Source organism: Schistocerca cancellata, chromosome 1 (assembly GCF_023864275.1).
Source record: "Schistocerca cancellata isolate TAMUIC-IGC-003103 chromosome 1, iqSchCanc2.1, whole genome shotgun sequence".
NCBI classification, from domain to species: Eukaryota; Metazoa; Arthropoda; class Insecta; order Orthoptera; family Acrididae; genus Schistocerca; species Schistocerca cancellata.
In genome coordinates this window covers 384,131,486-384,154,686 of record NC_064626.1, presented here as the reverse complement: position 1 = coordinate 384,154,686, position 23,201 = coordinate 384,131,486, and the positions used below count along the sequence as shown (strand labels likewise).

Genomic DNA, 23,201 nt, shown 5'->3' with positions numbered 1-23,201 from the left:
TCAATGAAAGATGTTTCTGAGAGACTGCAAATGTTGTTTAGATAATTAGCATATTGAGAATTTCCAATGCGTACACGTCAATTCTGGTTTGTGCAAAGACAATGCCAGAAGTATGCGCACAGGATATCGGCAAGGTGTAAGGCTGTCAAGGTGGTGTTTATACTTTGATGATTTGGCATGGCAGTGGTTTGGAAGGCACAGAGGAAGCATCTCTGCTGACAGTGTAAATACAGGCAGAAACAGTTGACAGAAGCTGGAGAGAAATGTCATTCTTTTATCTGCTGGTCTGAGATTCACTTTAGAGTCAGTTGCACTGAGTAATAAGACATTTATCACCCAACATTGTAAATGTTAAATACGAAAACAGACATATACAGAAGAGTTCTTTAAAAGGACAGATACATCATTTCACAGTGGGTTGGTGTAGATGTGAACTCTCTTAAAGCCCTTGACCCTCTGCAGTTGGAGACGAACTGCCACATAGAATTAATGGCACTGCATATCAGGTTCACTGCATCAAGAAAATATGAGAAGGTGACGATAAATCTTCAATAACGTGAAAGTGCTCATGAACAATGTCAAGGTGACAGACAGTAAGTTTTTGGTCCAGTTACAACCCATAACCAGAGCCATAACACTTCAACAGGATATTACTGGATTCTTGCACATGTTCTGGATTACGTCTTAATAGCACCATCAATAACAGATTATCTTTCTCAAATACATTTAACAATTAAGATTATAATTTTTTTATTTTAATTTTTCTGTCTGTGATTTACATACATAATGCAGTAGAAGAGCATGAAATTCTTTCTACCTTCATTCAAGAAGTATTATACACAAAAAACTACAAACCAGGAAATAAAACACACAATAAATTTGTGAATTAAAGCAACTTTTACAAATTTAGTTTTTAATAAGACAAGAAAGTATTAAAATATGGAAAACTATTCAAACATATACCTCTGTTCGCTCCAGGATGGTAGTGCCATATAATGCATGTGAAGGTGCTGATCTAGCCAAATATCGACTAACTGTGTGGTCATTACTGAAGACTTTATCATCTGACACTTCAAAAGCTGTTTTAGAGCCCCATTCCAGTTTCGTTGGTATGGTGGATCTGACAGCTTCTGCCATAATCAGTGCACCTGTTAAAATTCAAGTAAATGACAGTTTTTCACATGTTAAATCACTATACAATTAATCAGGTTCTAGAAACTAGAAAACGGAACTTACAGGAGGAACTTCAAACTTTATTTGATCAGTCAATTTACTGCCAAATATTAATAATAATAAATGTGTTTTTATCTTTTTCCCAAATACTGATTCATCACCACACACACAGAATCACTGTTACGAGTACAACTGGGACATCTGGGGAAAAGCGGATGGTACTCTAACTGTAATCCAGGCCTGAATCAGGGAAATTAACATAATTACACCTTTGGCAACCTTTCACGAAACCCCGTCTCCCAACCAGAAACCAACACCCAGTAGCCCAGCTATCTCAAGGAGCCGACAAATGTATGTCAAGTAATCCTCTGAAATCTTTGTTCAATGTTACAAACACTCTTTCCATGAAATACTTATGATGATGGAGTGTGTATATCCTAAAGGTAATTCATGGGAGGTGTTGCAAGTAGTGAAGTTTATGATGCAGCAAAGGGCCAATCATGCCTTCTAAGCAGAGACGTAACTATAATTGAATGAGCTCTATTCTTACTTTGAAGTATATGAGTTATTTCTAATGTGCGTATGTTACTTCGTGCATGAGTTGTTACTTGTTTGTAGTTAAGTTTATTTCAGAGAATCTTGGACCAAAAACACAGGGTGCTTAACAGTTGCAACATGTTCTCCATATCTATCAGCCACAGAAAACACCTGGATGTGGCTTATTAAGAAACGCGTGTGCTTTTATTATTATAGTTGATGAACACTGGCATGGAGTACAGGTGTCAAAACAATATTCAATATATAAAAGCAAAGTAGCGTGGGATGTAATAAAACAAGAAACTGGAAAAGGCAGAAACAAATGTAACAACACACAAATCAAAGATCAGGTAAAATAATACAAAATCCTTATGAATTAACAAATTTTGTAGACAACTATTTCTCTGGCACTGCACGCAGTTCATAACATTCATCTTGTGGTGACATATACACTCCTGGAAATGGAAAAAAGAACACATTGACACCGGTGTGTCAGACCCACCATACTTGCTCCGGACACTGCGAGAGGGCTGTACAAGCAATGATCACACGCACGGCACAGCGGACACACCAGGAACCACGGTGTTGGCCGTCGAATGGCGCTAGCTGCGCAGCATTTGTGCACCGCCGCCGTCAGTGTCAGCCAGTTTGCCGTGGCATACGGAGCTCCATCGCAGTCTTTAACACTGGTAGCATGCCGCGACAGCGTGGACGTGAACCGTATGTGCAGTTGACGGACTTTGAGCGAGGGCGTATAGTGGGCACGCGGGAGGCCGGGTGGACGTACCACCGAATTGCTCAACACGTGGGGCGTGAGGTCTCCACAGTACATCGATGTTGTCGCCAGTGGTCGGCGGAAGGTGCACGTGCCCGTCGACCTGGGACCGGACCGCAGCGACGCACGGATGCACGCCAAGACCGTAGGATCCTACGCAGTGCCGTAGGGGACCGCACCGCCACTTCCCAGCAGATTAGGGACACTGTTGCTCCTGGGGTATCGGCGAGGACCGTTCGCAACCCTCTCCATGAAGCTGGGCTACGGTCCCGCACACCGTTAGGCCGTCTTCCGCTCACACCCCAACATCGTGCAGCCCGCCTCCAGTGGTGTCGCGACAGGCGTGAATGGAGGGACGAATGGAGACGTGTCGTCTTCAGCGATGAGAGTCGCTTCTGCCTTGGTGCCAATGATGGTCGTATGCGTGTTTGGCGCCGTGCAGGTGAGCGCCACAATCAGGACTGCATACGACCGAGGCAGACAGGGCCAACACCCGGCATCATGATGTGGGGAGCGATCTCCTACACTGGCCGTACACCACTGGTGATCGTCGAGGGGACACTGAATAGTGCACGGTACATCCCAACTGTCATCGAACCCATCGTTCTACCATTCCTAGACCGGCAAGGGAACTTGCTGTTCCAACAGGACAATGCACGTCCGCATGTATCCCGTGCCACCCAACGTGCTCTAGAAGGTGTAAGTCAACTACCCTGGCCAGCAAGATCTCCGGATCTGTCCCCCATTGAGCATGTTTGGGGCTGGATGAAGCGTCGTCTCACGCGGTCTGCACGTCCAGCACGAACGCTGGTCCAACTGAGGCGCCAGGTGGAAATGGCATGGCAAGCCGTTCCACAGGACTACATCCAGCATCTCTACGATCGTCTCCATGGGAGAATAGCAGCCTGCATTGTTGCGAAAGGTGGATATACACTGTACTAGTGCCGACATTGTGCATGCTCTGTTGCCTGTGTCTATGTGTCTGTGGTTCTGTCAGTGTGATCATGTGATGTATCTGACCCCAGGAATGTGTCAATAAAGTTTCCCCTTCCTGGGACAATGAATTCACGGTGTTCTTATTTCAATTTCCAGGAGTGTACTTTCAATTCTTAGATTTGGGTTCTCTTCTTGAGATTGGAGGCACATAACATGAGCACAATTTTGAAATTGCAGAAAAGGGCCATAAGAATAATAACTTGAAGTAGCAGTTGGCCTCTTTGTAAGAACAATTTTTAAAAAATGAGGATCCTTACTGTAGCACGTGAATACATCTACCAATTTGTCCAATCTGTAGTGTATATATTTCTTGCTAAGTATTCCACTAATAGCTGTACACACAATCACTGAACAAGAAACAGTTTGGACTTAAAAAACAGCATTTTCTGTCAGGTAATTAAACTGCCCAAGGAAATGAGAGAGATCACTAAAATACATCTCTTCACAAAGACAGCTAAAGCATTCTTCATAAGTAATGAAAAAATTATATTTTTTGTGAACAAGTCATTAACAGTTAACTGAATACTGAACTCTTGTTTTAAGTGGAAATAATTAACTTTTTACATTATAAAATGCACTCGACTCACTTATTTGTAGCCCAATCTTTGTGGCTCTTAAATTATGAAAATTTGCATAATGTAACTTTTGGTAAGTGTTTAAATTCTATTTTTAACCATTTACTTTGTGCTACAATGCATGATAGGTGTGAATGTTGCTATGGGATAGTCAAACAGGATCCGATAGTCACACAGGAAGTGATATGTGTAGACTGTGGGCTGGAATTCCAGTCGTGCAAATGGAGAGGAGAATTGAATAGGGAACTCAACAAGGCTCTCCTGTGGAATTGTAAACTCTGCAAAAAAGGCAGGAGATAACCGAACTGGAGACAAAGATTTGTGCCCTTCAGGCTGAACTAGAATGTGCAAAATTTGAACAACATATGTTGAAGGAGGAAAAAGATTGTGGAAACTGGATATAGGTAACAAGCAATTGGCGAAAGGGGAACAGCACTACAACTTCATCTATATTTGAGTTTATATTATCTACTAAGTTTGACTTGTTACTTGAAGAAAGAAGAGAAGAACCACATCCCACTATAGGTTATATAGGGGCAGCAGACTTCTAGCAAAGAAACTTAGTGCAGTCACTACCAAAAGAGAAAAGAAGAAAGGGTCTTGCTGCTCGGTAGTATCCATGGGTGAGATGTAGACCAGATGATACAGGATTGATTGATTGATTGCTTGATTGAGGGAGGGGGTTATGGTCCTAAACGGCAAGGTCATCAGCACCGTGATTCCAAAGTTACTTGCGTAAGTAGAGGTTTTGCTAAGAGTGGGTGGTTCCCGTCAGAGGGGTCAACCTTTAAAGCGAGGAAGTTAAAACCAGAAGGCATAAAAGGGAAGGGCAAACAGGAAAACTGGAAAACAGAGGGATGAGAGAGTGGTCTTTGCACAGGGAAGTGGTCATGGGTCCCAGACCTAGAAAATACGAAGAGAGGCCCCAACCAGATTCACCCTGCCCCTGTTCCATGAGTAAAGCAAAACCTTCTATCTGAGACTAAAAACTACTCTCATGTAGGCTACTGAGGACCAGTTCAGCCATCTGTGAATATAAAGACAAGGAATTAGGAAGACTATACTCAGTAAGAAGCACGAAAATGAGACATTCCCCCAATATATGGGATACCGTCAGTCTGGCTACACAGCCACATTGTGGGGGTGGCTCGTTTCACAAAAGAAAAATGGGCGAGCCTGTATTACCAACAAATAGACGACACAAGACATCAGACTCCTGAGAGGAGGCGAAGGATGAGCGCCAAACTGCAGTACTCTCCTTGACTGTGCAGAGTTTATTACTGAGAGTGGTAGTGCACCTGATGTCATTCCACTTTTGGGCAAAGAGACATTTGATGTGTATCTCCATATCTGCACCCGGAACCATGAAAAGGAATGGAGGGGTAAGTACCTGACTCTCTAGCCAAACGGGCAGCCAGTTCATTCCCAGGGATGTTCACATGACTTGGGACTGAGAGAAAGACAACTGAGCAGGTGGCATAGCCAAAGTCAGAGAGGATGCCACAGATAACAGTGACTAAAGGGTGACAAGAGTAGAATCAGTCTATAGCCTGCAAGCTGCTCATTGAGTTGGCACATATTAAAACACTGTGGAGTGAGGCCTGAGTGACAAAATAGAGGGGCTTTTAATGACTAGCAGCTCTGCTGTGAACTCGCTACATGATCCATGCCAGTAAGAGACATAAAAGCATATCCAACTTTACCATTTTAGAACCATCAGTCTAGAAGATGGTAATATCCTGAAACTCTTCAAGGATGGAATGTACAAGACGCCAGAATATCAAAGGGATGACAGAGACCTTAGGAACTTGGAATAGGTCGGTCTTAATCTGTGGTAGAGGCATCATCCAAGGGGGGGATGTGGGAGTAAACATACGGGGCACATTCCAGTGAGTGGAAATGGAGATCCTGACAGGGTGAAGTGAGATGCATCGCAACTGGCAATCCCACCTGAGGGTGGGTATCGGGAGGGAGAAATTCTTCATTTGCAAAGAGGACAGGATATGCAGGTTGGTAAGGAAACCATCAAATAGTGATTGTGTAAGAAACCAAGAGTTGGCTCCATCGTATTTGTAGAGGAGGAATTCCCTCTTCTGAGAGAAGACTGTCGATGGGACTAGCATAAGAGGCACTGACAGCCAGACGCAACTGATAATAATGAACAGGGTCAAGTAGTTTCAGAGTGGAAGGAGCCACCACACCATGATCCTGACAGCCAAAATCTACAATGGACAAAATCACTGGCAAGTGCCAAAGAAGGGGCACACTTCTTCAGTCAGGGAGGGGGAGCGGCACCTGGAGGAGAGGGTGTGGGAACCATAAGGTAGGGAGAGATGAGAGGGGGACAAGATTGCGTTAAGGAAGAGGTAGGAGGGGAAAGGGATGTAACAGAGGCAAAAGCAGAAGAAATCGACACTGGGTGGAAGTGGTCATATTTTTGGCGAGCACTCAGCGTAAGACTGTCTATCTAGAAATTTGTACTATTGGATTTTCTTTTCTCTCTCTCCTAGCGAGCAAGGAGAGTAGTGGTCACGACAGTTGACACACAGGTGGCAGAACACAGGGGCTTCCCTCATGGAGTGCATGGCCACAGTCATCACATAGGGCATATGCCATACAGTGGAAAGACATATGCCCAAAACACAAGCATCGAAAGCGCCTCATTAGTGGCAGGACACATGGCTTCAGGTTGTGTCAGTAACACACACTCTTAACTTTTTCTGGGAGGGTATCCCTCTCGAAAGCCAGGATAAAGGCTCCAACATTGTGTCACTCCAGATTAGCCAGGCATTCATCAGTTTACAGTATGAGGTCCCTATGACTAATTACTCTCGGGGCCATATTAAGAAACTTGTGAGTGGTAATAAGATACCAGGGCATCACCAAGGCAATCAGAAGCACGAAGGGCTGTAGATTGGATGGCAGAAGCAGCTTTGATCAACAGAGAGCCTGACCGCATCTTACTGGGACACTACACTTTGCGAAACTTGTCCTCTACATTCTCCACAAAAAACAATGGCTTTGTGGCAGTAAATGTGTCCCCATCCATCCTAGTACAGACCAGGTGGCGGTAAAAGTGTTTCACCATAAGACAGCGAGCCTGCCCCTTCTCCTAGAGTGTAGCCATAGAAGGGAAGGCTGTAGGGTCATACGAAGGAGCATTCAATCATCTGATACCACTTGCACAGAGAGTTATTTGAGAATGGCCAAGTTTCTGCAGCTTGATATGATTCATGTGCCAAACGTCCGCCAAGATACCATGCACTCTAATCAGGGGTGCTCCCCGTGGGCACCATCCAGCCACAGCAATGGCTGTCTGGCACGGCGGCCGTTGCTGGGAGTTCCAATGCTGCAGGATGACAAGCAACCACTCCTTGGCATACATAAGGAGGGAACAGCCCTGGTATCAGTAGTATGATCCCTGTGTCGTCAGGGCACTCAGTCATATGTGTACCCACCACACCAACTGGCTACATGCGCTGGTGACCTAGCGAGACAAAGGGAGGCTATGGCACGGAAGGGAGGGGGGAAAGGGGGGGGGGGGAAGAGAGGAATCCATGCCATAGACACTATGGCTCACACTAAAGAGAGAAAATTTAGAAGTAGAGGTCAAAACTGCAAGGGGGCACCAAAATGTCAAAAAGGGTGAAAGAGAATAGGCAAAAGGAACAAAATTGCAAGGAATACAGGGAACTAGATGGATAGTCAGGTTGACATAAATCGGAACATCAAGAGAGGTGAAGGAGGGGGCACCGGGAAAGAGGGATGATGGGGAGGGAGGCGCACAGTGACGTAAATGCAGCCTGGGAAGAAAGAATGGGCTGCAATAGCTCAGGGGTCCGTGCGCGCCACACACGAATACATGAAAGAATCACGAGTCCTCTGGGGGGCTGGTGGTACAGGGCAAATCAGGAACACAGAACACGTCACAAGCATTGTTATGCCACGTGCTAGCCTTAGCCAGGACACAGAGAACATAGGGAATCTTTGTATAGATTTTGACAAGGATGGTGAGGTTATCACAGTAGATGAAGCAGGGAAAAGTCTGACTAAAGACAGAAATCACAGCATTAGGGTTGACCTAGATGAAATAGAAGTAGCAGTTACACACCAAAGTGAGAGTTCTGCAGAGGGCTTGCAGTGCCATGATCAGTCCTAGGTTAATACAGCTGTGAGCCATATGAACAATGAGTTGAGCAGGCTGCTGCTGACTGAAATAAAAATCACACGAGAGTGCAATCCTGTTGATACAACTGGGAGATGGGTATATACTAGGCACAGCCTATATCTGAATAAGAGAGAGAAATAAAAATTGGCTGACCATCTTACAGCAGCAAATGAACAGGACCATCATCACAAGATGCCTGTGGTTACTGGTGTCAAAGAGGTCACTTTTTTATGTTAGCGTCAGCATTCAGGCATCCTATTATGAAAGAGCTTAAAATAACACAAGAGCCACACAAAACATAAGGTTAGCTAATTTTATCAGAATATCAGGGGCTGAGTAATAAGGTAGGGGAGCTTCTTGTCTGTTTACAAAATTTATAGAGCCCTGGAACGATAGACATTCTGTGCCCATAACCACAGGGTTAAAGAAGTTAAATATAAAAGATTACACTCTAGCATTTTACTCATGCAGAACTAATTTGGGAAACGGAGGTGTTGTCACATTATTAAGACAGACAATAAGGTCAATTCGCATTCCGTCCCGACCTGGTACAGAAGCAAATGGCTAGAGCCACTTCCTCATCCCCTCAAACCCAGAACCTCCCACAGAAGAAACCCAAAAGTGGCCCACTTGTGACAGGATACTTTCCGAGACTGGATCAGACTCTGAATGTGACTCTCCAGCAGGTATACGACTTCCTCAAATCCTGCCCTGAAATGAGATCCATCCTTCATGAAATGCTCCCCACTCCACCAAGAGTGTCTTTCCGCCGTCCACCTAACCTTCGTAACCTCTTGGTTCATACCTATGAAATCCCCAAACCATCTTCCCTACCCTCTGGCTCCTACCCCTGTAACCCCCCCCCCCCCCCCCCCGGTGTAAAACCCGTCCCATGCACGCTCCTACCACCACCTACTCCAGTCCTGTAACCCGGAAGGTGTACACGATCAAAGGCAGAGCCATGTGTGAAAGCACCCACGTGATTTACAAACTGACATGCCTACACTGTGAAGCCTTCTATGTGGGAATGACCAGCAACAAACTGTCCATTCGCATGAACAGACACAGGCAGACAGTGTTTGTTGGTAAAGAGGATCACCCTGTGGCTAAACATGCCTTGGTGCACGGCCAGCACATCTTGGCACAGTGTCACTCTATCCGGGTTATCTGGATACTTCCCACTGACACCAACCTATCAGAACTCCGGAGATGGGAACTTGCCCTTCAATATATTCTCTCTTCCCGTTACCCACCAGGCCTCAACCTCCGCTAATTTCAAGTTGCCGCCCCTCGTGCCTCACCTGTCATTCAACAACATCTTAGCCTCTGTTCTTCCACCTCGACTGACATCTCTGCCCAACATCTTTGCATTTACATATGTCTGTCCGTGTCTGTATATGTGCGGATGGATATGCGTGTGTGTGCGCGAGTTATACCTGTCCTTTTTTCCCCCAAGGTAAGTCTTTCCACTCCCGGGATTGGAATGACTCCTTACCCTCTCCCTTAAAACCCACATCCTTTCGTCTTTCCCTCTCCTTCCCTCTTTCCTGATGAAGCAACCCTGGGTTGTGAAAGCTTGAATATTTGTGTGTGTGTGTGTTTTTTTATTGTGTCTATCAACACTTTCTCATTTGGTAACTTACAGCATCTTTATATATATTTTTCCCACATGGAATGTTTCCCTCTATTATATATATATATGAGTCTACTGGGAAATTTTGAATTATTTGTGAGAAATCTGGATTCCTTACTGTGATGTGTCAGAGAGCAGCAAACAATTAATAGTCTGTGGTGATTTCAATGTAGATTATTTTCTAAAGGGTTGGGACAGGAAAAAATGATAGGAGCTTTATTTGGATTCTATAATTTAATCTCAGTAGTTCCAAGAACCTACTACGGTGTCGTAGCAGGCGGAGAGGTGATACTCCGACGTGGCGCGTCCCAGGTGGCGGATAGGGGGGTCCTCACCGGCTTGCCGGCGGACTTGAGCGAAATAAAATAGCTCTCGCGGACCAAACACACAACATCAAAAAATCCATTAGTGTCTGTTCTGGTATCCAGCGACTAGTGGTCTGCGTCTGTTTACCTAGTTGGTGCGGCAGTGAAATATGGCTTGATCTCAACAATCAAGTCTGCAATTACCGTGATCTTGTTAAAGGTCACCACAACCAACTTCAACTTGAAGTAATCATGATGGAACAAATGGAAAGAAATCCGCTACCCCAGGCCCCAGTCAACGGACTGGACTTTCCTGGTCATCGGATTCTGGGGGACCAGGAACATCATGAGGAGAAGAGTCGGAGCTTCTCAAAACCTCTTCGCAAGCACTACCTTGGCACTCTCAATGCAAACACTCTGTTCAAACTTGGAAAACTAAAACAACTGACAGACATGCTAGATAAATTTCACATCAAAATTCTTGCCATTCAAGAGACGCATTTCGTAGATGAAAACCATTTCGACACAGAACATTACAGGATTTACAAAGGTAAACCTGCTGTCAGAAGAGGAACACCATTACTGTTTGGTACAGGGTTTGCAGTACACAAATCAGTCATGGATAACATCATAGACTTCAATTCAATATCAGAACGTATCTCGACACTGTCCTTCAAATCAGGTAATAAAGCATACACAATTATCAACGCACATGCACCTACAAATGACCATAACAGAAAGAAGCCACAAGAAATTGAAGACTTCTGGGAAGACATGGAGGAGGTAACTAACAACGTACCAGAAAGACATGTGAAAATTCTAATGGGTGATTTCAATGCGCAGCTTGGTAAGGAGAGAAAATTCAGAGAAATAACAGGCCCATACTCAGCACATATTCGCACGAACAGAAATGGGGAACACCTCATAAAATATTGTCAAAACTTTAACCTCAAAATCATGTCAACACAATTTCAAAAACCAAGACGAAAACTTACAACATGGAAAGCACCCAACACAGTGTGGGGAGAATTTCAGATTGATCATGTGGCCATATCCAAGAAAAATTCGCGGGAAATTCTAAATGTCAGAACACGTAAAGGAGTCTTCGAGTCTGATCATTATTTGCTACAAATTAAGATTAGGCCAATCCCAAGACTGAAACAGACAGCGCAAAACAAAATAGTCAAACCTGATCCGGAATACTTGAAGATAAACAGGGATAAAATCGTTGAAGAAATTAATAGGCATTCAATAGACACATGGACAGATCTGGCGAAGGCAGTTCAGAAGACTATGTGCTGGGGACAACCACCTAGAAAACGCAAACATAGGTGGTGGAACGCAAATTGTGATGAAGCCATTGAGAGAAGAAAGCAAGCATGGGACAAGTTCAGTAGCGACAGAAATTCAGAAACATGGAAAGAATTTCACGAAGTTCAGAAACTAGCATCAAAGGAAATCAGAAGGGAAAAACGAGCATATGACAATAACAGACTAAAAGAAATTGAGGAAGATTTCAAAAGAAATAACAACAAATTTTTACAGAACTTTCAAAGAAAATATTAAGGGCTATCAACCCCCTAGCCTCTGCTTCCGAAGAACAGATGGACCCCTGGAAACAAACACAAAAGAAAACTGTAAAATTCTCAAACATTACTTTGATAAACTTCTTAATTGCAAAAAACCTACAGGAAAATTAACATTCCAAAAGACCACACCTAATGCCGATTCTGATCCACCCACAATAGAAGAGGTAGAGGAAATCATAAAACAAATGAAAAATAACAGAGCTGCCGGAGAAGATGGTATTATCACCGAGATCTGGAAACTCCAAGATGAAAACATCACCAAAAAAATCCATAAGATTATCTCCGAAATTTGGATCACAGAGAAAGTGCCAGAGGAATGGAAATGTGCATTGATCCATCCATTACATAAAAAGGGTGATAAGTCAGATCCAAACAATTACAGAGGCATTTCGCTAGTACCAGTTACATACAAAATTTTCTCTAAGGTGCTATTAAACAGACTAGAACCACAAGCAGATCTGCAAATTGGGGAATACCAGGCAGGCTTCAGAAAAGGGAGATCATGCATCGAACAGATCTGGAACTTGAGAACACTTTTGAAAGTCAGACAGGCAAGAAACACTGTAGTTACCTTTGTGGACTTTAAAAAAGCATATGATTCCATAGACAGACAGACACTCTTTGACGTGCTGGAAGAATATGGTATCGACAGAAAAACCAGGGCACTTATACAACAGACGCTTACAGATACTACCTCCAAGATTAAGTTCATGGGAGAAATTTCGGAACCCTTCCACATACACACAGGTGTCCGACAAGGAGACGGGCTCTCACCAAACCTGTTCAACATGGTGTTAGACAAAATTATCAAGCAGTGGGAGGAACAAGTTAAAGGAATACAGCTGGGAAGAACACGTGAAACCAAAACAATCATAAAATGTCTGGCATTTGCAGATGATATAGCCATACTCAGCAATAATACACAGGAGGCAAAGGAAGCACTGGAATGCTTGCATGAAATAGCTGCCAAAACAGGTCTGCAGGTATCTTACGAGAAGACACAATATATGGAACGACAGACCAACAATGTACACATCATGCATATTGTATATGGATCCGTAGAAAGAGTCGAAAAATTTAAGTATTTAGGGGAGTACATACAAATGAGAGGATCAAACAAGGCGGCTAACATGGAACGAACGAAGAAACTCCAGAAGGCATACAAACTCACATGGTCACATTATAATAAGAAAAGCATATCGAGGCAGGCCAAACTTAGGCACTACAAAACAGTTGTATTACCAGAAGCATTGTACGCGTCAGAAACAACCACAATTGGAGCATCAGGCATCATAGACACAGAAAAAATAGAACGCAAAATTCTCAGAAAAATATTTGGACCAATTCACAGAGATGGCATATGGATGAAGCGACCTACCAAAGAGCTGTACCAGCACACTGACAGACTAACAGACGCAATCAGAAAACACAGATTAACTTTCTATGGGCACATACAGAAAATGGACAACAACCGACTTACAAAGAAAATTTTTGATGTAGTAAACAGCTCAAGCAAGAAAACAAATTGGTATCATGAAATAGACGAAGACTTAAGGCAGATAGGGATCAACAGGCAAATGATAGGAGACAGGAAATACTTCAGAAACAAAGTTAGGAGTGCAAAATTTATTGTAAAGGAGAGAGAGAAGACAGGAACATTATGGACAGAGCAAAGGAAACAGGAGCACAGCCAAAGGATGAAGAGATTTTGGGAAGAGAAGAGGAAGAAAGGAAAGAAGTGAAAATTGTGTCATCATGTGATTTTCGAGTTCAAACACTGTCCATAAGGGCAACAATGAAATGAATGAATGAATGAATGAATCTCAGTAGTTAATTTTCTGACAAGTGGATAAAGACAGTAGGACCCTAACAGGTATAATGTTATCTGTGATAAAGCTCAAAGCAAGGAAATAACTATTTATTTATTTAGAGTTCTGCAGATCCACATGTGAACATCACACAGGATACAGAAAGAGTTAAGTTTTGCAAATTATTGTTTAGCACATAATTACACTGAATTTATGATGTGAAAGATATAAATAATATATGAGTAACTGAAATTTTTGAGTACACATGAAATAGCATACATTCTTCATTAGGAATATACAGAAGTATATAAATTTGATAATAAGTTATACTGTACATAGACTAGGAGTGATATTATGCCTTGTGAGTAAGAAATTCATCTATATTATAACAATATCCATCTAGAAGGAACTGCTTTAGTTTTGCTTTTAACTCGAACAAAGGAAAATATCTTTCTTTAAATTTGGGTATGTTTCTAACCAGATCTTTACTTTGTGATCGGAGAGCATTACAAATCTTTAGTGTCACTGTATAGAATCCCCTTCTGCACCATACTCTTTTTTTAGATCATAGTGGGTATCAAGTTTCCTCTGGGTGTTATAATTATGGAATGAGCTATTAGTTTTGAGTAAGCTGCTGTTTTCAGTAACAAAGCATGCCAGGGAAAATATACATTGTGCACAGCTGTTTCTAAGATTTGAAGATTTCTAACAGATATCTGCACGAGTGCCTAGGATGGACTCCAAACACAATTCTTAGAGCTTGCTCCTGTGCACAAAACACTTTCTCTTTTTTAGCTAATTGTTGATTCTCCCAGTATATTGTACCATATGCCATAAGTAGATGAAAATAACCAAAAGTATGCTTTTTTTTATTGGGATCATCCCCCTATGGCTAGATATAATTCTTAAGGCAAGTGTTGCTGTGATTAATCTTTTGCACAGGTCTTGAATATTGTAGTGCCACTTCAGTTTGCTGTCCATATGCAGAGTGAAAAACTTGGGAGGACTCAACATTTGTATTAAATGAGAAATGAACATAATTTATCTTTTTTAGATTCAAACCAGTTTACCACATCTGCAAAAGTATTATTTTCTATCTCATTTAATATATTTCCTGAAGTATTATAAACTGTTATAGCTAGTGGTGTCTCCAGCAAATGATGACCTTTCCATGTTCTGTATACATTAGCAAATCATTCATAAATATTAGAAAAAGCAGTGGACTTAATACTGAGCCTTGAAGGACAACAATAGCAATGGAGACCCAGTCTGAAGATCCATTGGCATTCTGCATTCCTTTCAAGTTTACCTTCTGCTTTCTTAAGATTCAAGCCACTTGCCTACAACTCCACTCATACCCAAGGTTTTGACACTAATCAGGAAAATATGGTGGCTAACACTGTCAAAAGCTTTTGACAGGTCATAAAATATTCCAACCCACATCCTATTGTCATTTATGGATTACAAAACATTGCCAACAAACTCATGTATTGCATCATTTGTTGATATCCCTTTTTGGAAACCAAACTGGCAATTGCTGAGGACATTTTACTGGGTGGGGCAAATAAAAGTGGCCCGGACGAGTGGATACAATAGCACGTTAATTTGTGACAGCATTACCGGAGGAGGAAAAGACTCAGTTACTTCCAACAGGATGGAGAAACTGCTCATACAGCTGGCCGAACCTTGGAGGACATTTACACAATATTCACGCCTGGCAGAGTTGTTAGCAGATGTCAGTCTGGTCATGGCCCTAGCTAGCCGCTCAAGTCACCTGATTTGTCAGGGTGCGATTACTTTGTGTGGGGAACCCTCAATTCTAAGGTGTATCATACATAACAATCCTCAGAGTCTTAAAGAACTCAAGAACTGCCACAGAATATTCCTGATAAAACTGCAATAATTCCAGCAATCCAGCTTCGATCTGCCTTCAGCAATTTGCTGATCGGGGCCCACGTGTTTCTTTGTACCTTGGAACTCTGTTCTCCAGGCCACTTTTATTTGCCCCACTCTGTACTTACTATGACGGGCAACCACTCTGCAGTGTATAAATTTTTCCAATACTTCGGAAAGAACTAACAAGGGGGCTATCACAACTGATAATCACAGATTTTGATGAGTTGTAAGGATGATGCAGATGGACATTTTGAGAGTACCTGGCTAGTGGTTCCTCTTGTCACAACCCATAGTTTCTGGGAAAAACTATGTAGCATTTTTAAGCTTGCAAGTATACCTGTAATGTTAATCATGTTTCGATGTGGCAAGCATAGTGCAGTGGCTAAGATTTGAGGCTACTTCATTGTTGATATGGGTTCAAATATTACCCATGTATTTTTTTGGATCTATTCTATAGAATATCATTTAACAGTATAATGAGGCAAAATTGTTAAAAAATTATCCCACCCGAATATACTACACTTTGCCAACCCTGTGATGTTTCTTCTTTTACAGGCAAGTTAAAATTTTCATGAAAAAAATCAAAATGCCCTGACCTGCTAAAAAATAATAGAGAAATTGCTGCAAGGGGAAATTCCATAAACATAGATTCTTTAACTCTGCATTGATTTAGCACACTTGCCATCTCGGGAATGAGCAAATACGTGTGATTTGAATTGAAAATGACTGATGAAAGAACAATCCTTTTGAATTTAAATGAACTGTGTTTTCCAATACGTTTTGTTAATGTGCATCGTACTCTATGAATTTGTGATGCAGCTGCTACTATTATGAATACTACCCACAATTCAGTTCTATCATAGCTCGTAGTAACGAGTAAGGTGATTATTTAATCTACTCTGTAATGAAACAGAATACACAGTTGACAAGAATTTACTGTAACGACTGATTCATTAATGAAATTACTCTTGAGAAAATGTCTATTTTTGAATAATTTTGCATGATTCATACTATTTAATGATACTCTTTGTGTTGGAACTGAAATAAGTACATGAGGAGGATTTGTACCCACACCACCACCATAGTGGCCATGAACCGTAGCCAGTCCCCTAATCTCACTAGACAGAAACATTGCTAACATTATGGGTACACCTGGCATGCATCAAACTTGTGCATCCATTTTCTCGGAAACTAGGGACCGTCACATGGAAAGTCGCTACCTCGGTACCCAGGATTGGCCCCTGTACAACATACCTATGACTCATCAAAATCTGTGATTAATAGGTCTGATGGTGCCCTTGTGAGAGTAATGAAATTGGGTGATAGTTTGTAGCATCTGTTTTACCTCTCTTTTTATAAATTGGCCACATAATTCCTCCTTCAAGCACATATTCAAATACAGCATAGGACTTTATTTCTATACAGCAATATTTCAATAATTTACTGGAAATGCAATTTCAGCAAAATGTTTACTTTTTTTAAAGACAGAATTATTTTATTTCTTTTACTGTTGTGTTGCGAACATGCAGCTCATCTATTTTTTTAGTTAGTTAGTAAGAATTCTGTAGATTTATTTATAGAATTGGATTTGTAACTACTAAGAAGTGATTGCTGAAAATATTAGCCACCATTTCATGACCATCCATTTTATTGCATCCATTTCTTAGAACAATCATTTCTTTGGCAGCTGAACTATTCCCTGTCTCATTTTTCACACATTTCCAAATGGTGCTAATTTTGTTATCAGAGTTATCAGTTTCCTTTTTTAAACACGTACGTCTGAATTTTTGTACCACCTTAGAGTACCCCTTACACTGGCTCATCATTTCAGAATTGTTAGACATTCTAGCTGATGTACACCATTCTCTTTTTGTTTTACATGGAATTTCCATGCCATGAGTACTCCATAGCTTATATGTAGTGTTAACACTGGGTTTCTCTACTTCTTTCCTTTGGTAACACTTCCTCGAAAAGGCTTGTAGCCTGATTGATAAATCCATTACATTTTAAGTTAACATCGGCAACATTATATACTTCAAATCAGTAAACTAGCTATAGTTTCTGTCTGTATATCTCCACTGTTTCTTTATTTATTAATCTCATTGTCATCCAGACAGGTTTTGGTTTTATCTTAAGATTGAACTAGGGACAATAAGAATTACAGATTAGTGGTCTGACAGCCCATTTAATACTGGACTGACTGTCAGACTGCTGTGCCTAGCACCTTATTATGAATAGCAGAGTAATCACATAAATGTAGATATATCAACAAAAGCATTATCAGTTAAGGTAATAGAATGGTCAATTACCCTAGTGGGAAAATCTACTACTTGCACTCAATTGTAGAAGTTCATCAACTGCTCTACTCCTACTATGTTACTACTTTCGGCCAAGAAATTTAAATTAAAATCACCTAATATAACAAACTTTTTTGTACAATTTTTAAAAAGACTGCACTACTCTGAGAAAGATTCCCTAATCATGCTTTGTACACTGGTAGTTTGACAACTGATGTACTACTTGCTGTCAGTTTCATGCCATACACAAAATTCTGTTCAGTACAAAAATTGGGACTTTTTATATACATTATTTCTAGCATAAATCACTACTCCACCTTTCTCCATGGTTGGTCTATAATAACGAGATGCTACACTGAACCTGTCAACGCACAACTAGTGACATAGTGTTCAGTGAAATGTAATATTTGTTTTTCAAATTCAATATAATGTACATTAATAATGAACAAATAAAGGATTAATGATATTAGCTGCCAATGGGCATTGAGTTAAATCCATGGGGAAAGTTGAAAATCTGTGCCACTCCGAGATTCTAACACGGGTCCCCTGCTTACTACACAGATGTGCTGACCACAGCACAATCCAGACACAGTGGTCATCGCAACTGCACTGACTACCTTTGCATGCTTCCTGTCAGACCAGACCCAAATTCTCAACTTATCCGCAAATTACCGATGCAGTGCTCCTTACCAATTATCCTCATTATTTGCGGCATTTCACTGATTCCTGTAAGAGTTTGAGTGTGGTGTGCATCCGCACTGAAGTGATTATTGGTCGTCCATGCCTCAATTATACATGTGGTATCTGTTCTTTCTGATATATCAGAAAGAACATACACAATTTTCAACCTGCAGCCACTATGAATCAATACAAAAAGGAATTAATGACATTAGCTGCCAGTGGGCATTGGTTTAAATCAATTGAGAAATTCAAAAATTTGTGCTGGACTGGGATTCATACCTGTGTCCTCTGTTTACGAGAGAGATGCACTGACCACTGTGTCACCTGCACACAATGGTCATCAAAACTGCACAGACTACCCTCACATGCCTCCTGTCAGACCCAAATTTTCAATTTATCGACACACTACTGATGTAGTGCTCTAGCCCATTATTCTCTTCACTCACGGCATTCCACTGATTCCCCTAAGAGTTCGAGCATAGTATGCATCCACACTAAAGTGATCACTGGCCATCCTCACCATAATTATATGTCATCCAGATCATGTCCGAAAGAACAGACACCACATATATCATTACTAATCGGTTTATTTTATAGTTAAGTCCTCTTAAATTCTGATAGACAATTGCTAGTGATTTGCACTTGTTTAAATTTGCACCTGCTTTTCAATTTTTAGACAGCACGCATATTGGTGGCTTGGGCTTCTGAGTCTCTGCTACAGCCTCTTTTTTTGCAGTAAAGGATACCAAACGTTCCCCTGGAGTGTGGGAGTTTTATTACTTCTTAGTTTCATTACTCTTGTTGTTGTTGCTGCTGGAGATTCCCGAAATTCTGACTATGTAGTGTATTAAGAGTCCTGTGTGTCACTGGCACACAACACTGTATTTAAGTGTGTTGTCAAATCAGTTGCTAATAGTTGTTCTGATACTTATATGAACAGATTTTGTACTTCTGTAATGAAACCTTTCACTGCATATGCTGCGCAAGATGCCAATTTAGATGGCCCAAGTGTTGATATTCTGGGCAATGAAATTGTCACATATTTCTCTGCTTTGGTGTTGGCAAGCTGCGCAAGATGCCAATTTAGATGGCCCAAGTGTTGATATTCTGGGCAATGAAATTGTCACATATTTCTCTGCTTTGGTGTTGGCAAGAGCATTTAAGATCTGCCTGTACAGTTCTCTCTTCCTCTTAGAATTCCTATCTAACCCATGTCTTGTGAAGTCTTTCCTCAGTTAACTGTCTGCTTCAATAAATTTAACACACTTAAAACTCTTACATACTTCCCTTAGTTTTTGATTCACTACATTTATTTCCTGGTTTTGATGAGCTTTCTATTAGGTCGTACCTGTGAGAAATGTTTACTAGAAAAGTATTCCTGCGGAGAATTTTCTCCCGCACTTCCCACAGAGTTCTTATTGCTAGGAAGCTTTCATTTCTATAAACATCATTTACTCCATCAATTATCACACATTTAAAACTTCTCTCTAATAAATTTTTGCAGTGTTAAAGTACTCCAGAGAGAAGAGTTCCAAGTTTAGTAATGCCTGTTATTATAAACTGAGTGTGTGCGTTAGGCGTAATTCCAGCTAACCCTTTTCCACGGCTGTCAGATAGTAACCATATTTCTTTCACTTTCTTCTCTTTATTTATGTTGTTATTAGGTTTTGTTTTGTTCACATTATGCAGCTATTTATAGTTTACATTATGTGGTTTTTCAGTGTTTGCTGGCTTTGAGATGGGGATGAACAGGAAGTTTGTTTGGCATCACTGATATGATGTTGGTTGTAACTTTCCTCTCGTTCTTAAGGTATGTATGCTCTTTGAATTTATCAGCAGACTCTAGAAATTTGGACCGAGGAAGACTGACTGACCTATATTACCATACTGATCGTCCATTTATTCTTTACAGACATCATGAACAAATCTTTTCAAGACTGCTGACATACCTTTTGATTAATTTCAGATTGTGTGTTTTTAAAAAACAATATTGTAGCTGCTTGCAATCACATGTATCTAAACGACAATCACATTTCAACTTTGTGTGTATCAATATTTGAGACACCGCACATAGCGTAATACCTTTTGTTAGGTCATGGTTGGACTTTACATGCTTGAACTTTCACAAATAAGCATTTTTATTAGAACTGATTATTGCTGTTTCTGTGAAACTCCTAAGTGCAAATCAATTACAATATTTAATTACTCTTGGACAAATATTTTTAAGAATATTTTACAAGAGATGACCTGGGATGAAATTTATAATGAACCAAATGCCGACATAAAATTTAAGCTATTCCATGATAGATTCATATAATTACTTGAAAATAGCTTTCTGCATAAGCTAATCAGAAAGGACATTAAATGACCATGTAAAACACAATGAATCATTGTTATTGTTGTTGTTGTTGTGGTCTTCAGTCCTGAGACTGGTTTGATGCAGCTTTCCATGCTGCTCTATCCTGTGCAAGCTTCTTCATCTCCCAGTACCTACAGCAGCCTACATCCTTCTGAATCTGCTTAGTGTATTCATCTCTTGGTCTCCCTCTACGATTTTTACCCCCCAGTACTAAATTGGTGATCCCTTGATGCCTCAGAACATGTCCTACCAACCGATCCCTTCTTCTAGTCAAGTTGTGCCACAAACTTCTCTTCTCCCTAATACTATTCAACACCTCCTCATTAGTTATGTGACCTACCCATCTAATCTTCAGCATTCTTCTGCAGCACCACATTTCGAAAGCTTCTATTCTCTTCTTGTCTAAACTATTTATCGTCCATGTTTCACTTCCATACATGGCTACACTCCATACAAATACCTTCAGAAATGACTTCCTGACACTTACATCTATACTCGATGCTAACAAATTTCTCTTCTTGAGAAACGCTTTCCTTGCCATTGCTAGTCTACATTTTATATCCTCTCTACTTCGACTATCATCAGTTATTTTGCTCCCCAAATAGCAAAACTCCTTTACTACTCTAAGTGTCTCATTTCCTAATCTAATTCCCTCAGCATCACCCGACTTAATTTGACTACATTCCATTATCCTCGTTTTGCTTTTGTTGATGTTCATCTTATACCCTCCTTTCAAGACACTGTCCATTCCGTTCAACTGCTCTTCCAAGTTCTTTGCTGTCTCTGACAGAATTACAATGTCATGGGTGAACCTCAAAGTTTGTATTTCTTCTCCATGGATATGAATCATTAGAGGGATTAAAGTATCTTATCTGTTGGCAGGAACAAGTTAAGGTCTTGCAGCAGTTGCACAGTACAAAAACAGCTCAAACTTGTTGAGAAAAGTTATTAAAAATCATGCATATTATGTCAGAAATAAACAATTCTGACAACAGACTTACTGCTGTTGGTTGGTTTAAAAGAGGAGGGAGGGACCAAACTTCGATGTCATCTGTCCCTTGTCCCTAATAAAACAATGCCACAAGTGTGAGAATAAAACAGATGAGACATATAACACAAAACGGAAAGAAAGAATAGACCACAAGAACGAAGGAAAGGCAACGAACGCTAAAAGGAACAAAAGAGGACATGAAAACAACAGAGAGATGCTAGAAACAGTAAAACAAGAAAGCAGATTACAGTGGCTGGCCGACTATGAGAATAAAAAGGAAAAGCCAGCCACTCTGCAACACATTAAAACCTCCACCCTAAAAGCACTAGGGTGGAGAACACAGAGGGACAAAGGATATGCGCTAAAACTTAGATCAAATGATAAAACCCACCCTCACGAATAAAACATAAAACTAAATCAGTCAATGAGGAGTTGTCAGATAAAACTAGCGGCAATGAGTCCAGTAACTCAAGATTTTGTCACTGAGCAGTCAAAGTGGGACAGTGCACCAGAATATGGGTCACTGCCAACTGGGCACCGCACCGATACTGAGGTGGGTCTTCATGGCACAAGAGGTAACCGTGGGTCACCCAAGTGTGGCCAATGCGGAGCCGGCAGAGGACAACTGATACCCTGTGAGAGGCCCGCATGGGACAATTCCACACATTCGTCATCTCCTTAATGACACCCAGTTTGATGTGCATACTGTTACGCCATTCCGTCTCCCAAAATCGAAAAACCCTGCGGCGTAAGTCAGAAAGCAGTTCAGGTTCAGAGATGCCCATCTCCAGAAGCAGTTTCCACGTAGCCTGTCTGGCCAGCCTGTCAGCAAGTTAGTTGCCTGGAATGCTGATGTGTCCTGGGGTCCACACAAACACCAATGAACAACGGGACCGGTCCAGGGCTTAGATGCACTCCTGGATGGACGCCACCAAAGGATGGCGAGGATAGCACTGGTTGACAGCTTGTAAGCTGCTCAAGGAGTCAATACACAGAAGAAACGATTCCTTGGGGCATGAATGGATATATTGAAGTGCACGAAGAAGAAGACTTACGCTTGTCTCGCTTAGAAGTGTGGATGGATGTCCACGATGGTTGGGGGGGATTTGCTCCCGAAGTAGGTGCTGCAGGAGCAACATGGAGGGAAATGCCCCCCACCATCAAGGGAGCAGGTGTAGTCTTCCGGCTCTGAGAGGTGACTGGGGTTGGCAGAGCTGGTGGTGCCAGAACTGTTGCAGCAGCAGCGTAAGACGATGTCATACGTACAGGATGCAGGCGTTAAAACGTTCTCTTATTCTCAGTGTAGGTCAGTCGGTCCAGGGTCTTGTAATCCATGATTTTCCTTATTTCTGGACAATCCTGCAATCTGGTGAGCAAGGCAAATGGTGTTCTCTGCAGCTGACACAGATGGGAGGCGG

General features: G+C 41.4%; 1 protein-coding gene across 1 annotated transcript in view; it reads right to left on the bottom strand.

The window, feature by feature from the left end:
- Positions 1-23,201, bottom strand: part of LOC126175327 (bifunctional glutamate/proline--tRNA ligase) — a 251,607-nt gene that overhangs the window by 211,322 nt on the left and 17,084 nt on the right. The window contains exon 2 of the mRNA XM_049922047.1: positions 964-1,148. Coding sequence (XP_049778004.1) covers positions 964-1,148 — 185 coding nt within the window. The remainder of the gene's footprint in view (positions 1-963; positions 1,149-23,201) is intronic.